Source organism: Pseudomyrmex gracilis, unplaced genomic scaffold (assembly GCF_002006095.1).
Source record: "Pseudomyrmex gracilis isolate BER0280 unplaced genomic scaffold, ASM200609v1 scaffold_1508, whole genome shotgun sequence".
Classification (NCBI taxonomy): domain Eukaryota; kingdom Metazoa; phylum Arthropoda; class Insecta; order Hymenoptera; family Formicidae; genus Pseudomyrmex; species Pseudomyrmex gracilis.
This window is the reverse complement of record NW_018022092.1, coordinates 20,709-23,817: the sequence shown is the minus strand read 5'-3', so window position 1 is coordinate 23,817 and position 3,109 is coordinate 20,709. Positions and strand designations below refer to the sequence as shown.

General features: G+C 43.5%; 2 protein-coding genes across 2 annotated transcripts in view; one reads left to right on the top strand and one right to left on the bottom strand.

The window, feature by feature from the left end:
* The window catches only part of LOC109862220 (piggyBac transposable element-derived protein 4-like), a gene marked incomplete at its 3' end in the record, with an annotated part of 2,354 nt that extends 2,022 nt beyond the window's left edge, over window positions 1–332 (bottom strand). Inside the window, exon 1 of the mRNA XM_020442210.1 lies at window positions 133–332. Within this exon, the coding sequence (XP_020297799.1) occupies window positions 133–332 (200 nt within the window). The remainder of the gene's footprint in view (window positions 1–132) is intronic.
* Window positions 333–1,541: 1,209 nt separating this feature from the next.
* LOC109862219 (matrix metalloproteinase-14-like) lies at window positions 1,542–2,657 on the top strand. The gene has a single exon (XM_020442209.1). It carries the CDS (start codon window positions 1,542–1,544, stop codon window positions 2,655–2,657), a length of 1,116 nt encoding a protein of 371 aa, XP_020297798.1.
* The last annotated feature ends 452 nt before the right edge of the window (window positions 2,658–3,109 follow it).

Here is a 3,109-nt window from a genome sequence, read left to right as displayed (position 1 = left end):
AACAAAAATCTGGTATCTTCCCGACGTCCCTCCTCGCGGCATCCGAAAGATCCCACGGGATAACAATATATTGTACTGTTATTCATTATATTTGCTTGGTTTTCTTTATTTACTTTTTTTTTTACCACTTACAGTTGTTGTAACAGGACCACCTCTTCTATAGGATTCGGCGTAATCACGAAGAAGAACCCTCTCCCGCTTTCTGTATTCGTTTGGTTGATCTTCTTTATTTCTGTGATATGTTTGGCCAACTGTTTACTCTTATATATCAGAGCTTCTGCGGCAGCCACGATACGGTCCGCTGCGTCGACGCACTCATCCAGTCTATCCATTGCTGTGTTTTTATAACTTTCTACTTATTTGCTCTGTATGCATTATCCTTTTTATAGTTTGTTGCAGCGGATGCTTATCCCCAGCATGTGCACCATGTTTTCCACGAATTCTTAATTTCATTAACATTATGCGGTTGGACACATTTTGTGGGATATTTACACATCCTACAGGACGTTCTAATCAGAACTATTTCTCTTAGAAACAGTACTGAGAACAGTAGAGCGTCTTCGCAGTATCCGTTGCATTCTGATTATGTCTATGCGTTATTCTTAGCGCGCGTCTTGGATTTGCGAGATCAGCCGCAACTTCCGGATGCAACTCTATATAAAACGTCTCAAGACTTCCAGAGTTTTGACGCTTCCGCTGCAGCCGTCTGGCGCGCGTTGCGGTTTTCCTTGTACTAATTATATATTACCATGTGTGCAACAGCTTTTTTATTTGCAACTACATTAGTATTATTATTTTGTTCTGTAAATTCTAATCTTCCGCTGCAGCCGTCTGACGCGCGTTGCGGTTTTCCTTGTACTAATTATGTATATTACCGTGCGCGCAACAGCTTTTTTTATTTTTTTTTGCAACTACATTGGTGTTATTTGTTCTGTAAATTATTGCGATTGTTGCGCCCTCCCTTCTTCGATCGCCACCCGCGCGACAATCAACCGTTATTTAATATCAGTTCGCGCGCGAAGACGATGACGTCGCTCGCGTTGTCGCTGACGTTTCTCGCGCTCTTCGTCGCGTTCGCGACGTCGACGTCGATCGCGTTGACGAGGTCGATGACAAATACAACAAAGAGAAGCGTTGTCGATGGAAGAGAGACCGCTATCGCGTTCCTACGTAAGTACGGTTACCTAGAGATTAACACCGAAAACTTATTGATTTCCGAAAGCGCGTTGAATCACGCTGTCTCGCTTTTTCAAGAATTCTACAATCTACCTATAAATGGTGAATTAAACGCGGAAACGATGCGCACAATGAACAGACCGCGTTGTGGAGTTTGAGACATCCAGACGCGTTACTCGAACAAGGAGTACATACACAAGTGGCCGACTGCACATCTTACATGGAACTTTTTGTTTGCTTCTAGAGCGAATCTACAAATAGCGAAAACTGCGTTTGCTCTGTGGGCAGCGAATTCATCGCTGACTTTTACACGCAGCGTGCACAATCCTAACATTGTGATTTCATATAAAGGTGGACGGCACACTATGCGGGATAAGCATTACTCGGATACTATGTGTCCGTTTGACTTCGATGGTCGTAGTGGTGTACTCGCTCACGCGTATTATCCCAACGGAGATCTCAACCATGTCTCTGAGATACATATCGACAATGAGGAACAGTGGTATGTGCAGCTCACTGAAAATCCATGGAATAAGGATCATCTGTTGCACACACTGACTCATGAAATCGGACATGCTATAAGAATAGAGCACAGTCCACACGATAATTCGGTAATGTACGCGTTCGTGCCTGTTAAACAGTGGCCTGTTACGCTCAGCCTGGATGATGTTCTGGCTGTGCAAAACCATTATGGACCTAACCCGAATGCACCTGAACTATTACCGGTCTCTACATTTGTCCCTCCAACGGTCGCACCGACAACGACGACTCTGCAGCCGTCATTGCCGCGTAAACCCAAGCCGCTACCACCTAGGCATGTGTGCGAAGTGCGCAATCCTGATGTAATACTTTTGATGAAAACTATTACAATCATTGCGTATGATAAATATGTGTATATAGCCTCTTCGAACTGGGGCCCGCATATTTATCGACATCTGTTAAAAAAATATTTGCGCTTTCTCCCATCCAATTTTACAAAGCTGGATGCGGCCTATCAACAATCGTCCGGCGAGCTCGTGCTCTTCGCCGATGGTTATGTGTACTTGGTTTCCTATCCTAGTTTACAATTGCAAGACGGTTGGCTGGGCAGTTTCTCTGAGATTGGATTGCCTAGTGATGCCGTCATTAACACCACGTTTCAATCTTCTATGGGACACACCTACGTCATATTCAACAACGACTCTGTGGCCGTTGTAGATGATTGTAGCGTGCGGATTAAGGAATACAACAAATTGAAACTAACGTTTCCAGGAGTTCCACCGAGTATGTCGTTGGCCTTCCGTTATGCAGATGGTTTTGTGTACTTCCTGTACTCCGAGAGATATCTCGCGTTCAGCGAATTCACCAGTTTCATGCACTCTGCGGGACCTTTTAATATGCGTTTAATTGATATTCATTGTCCGGATATAAACATCTTATACAACTTAAAGTCCCTAGTTTCTCAACTCGAAAAGTATGAACACGCTCTTCATTCAGAGTAGATATAGTATGTGTGCGCGTTGAGAGTGGGGGTATTCGCTTTATTATTTTATGTGAGGGATATATAAACCGCTACATGGCAACCGTACTGTCAGTNAGTCATTCACCCTCGTTGTGATCGTCCTGTGTGCTACGGGTTGTCGATCTTTCTCCTCTTCGCAAAGAACAGCTCAACGATGTTTCGCTTGATGGTTCCGATGAAGCAACAACAACCTTCCATCGATCTTCAGCGCGAGCCTCAACACAACGGTGTGAAGAGAAAGAAATTTGATCAAGAGTAAGTATTTTTTTGCATTTTTTTTTTGTTGCTTCTATTTTTATTATTTTGTTTAATTCACGATAGAATCATGTTTTTAGTTGTCTTATTCACAGACAATGCAATGGCATCCAACCCACACCGACACAACCTATGCGGATACTGAGTCGCAAGTACATATTAACCAAGACGGGATAT

Excerpts from the sequence above, each read along its gene's own strand:
- LOC109862219 (XM_020442209.1), top strand. The coding sequence starts at position 1,542 with ATGCGGGATAAGCATTACTCGGATACTATGTGTCCGTTTGACTTCGAT.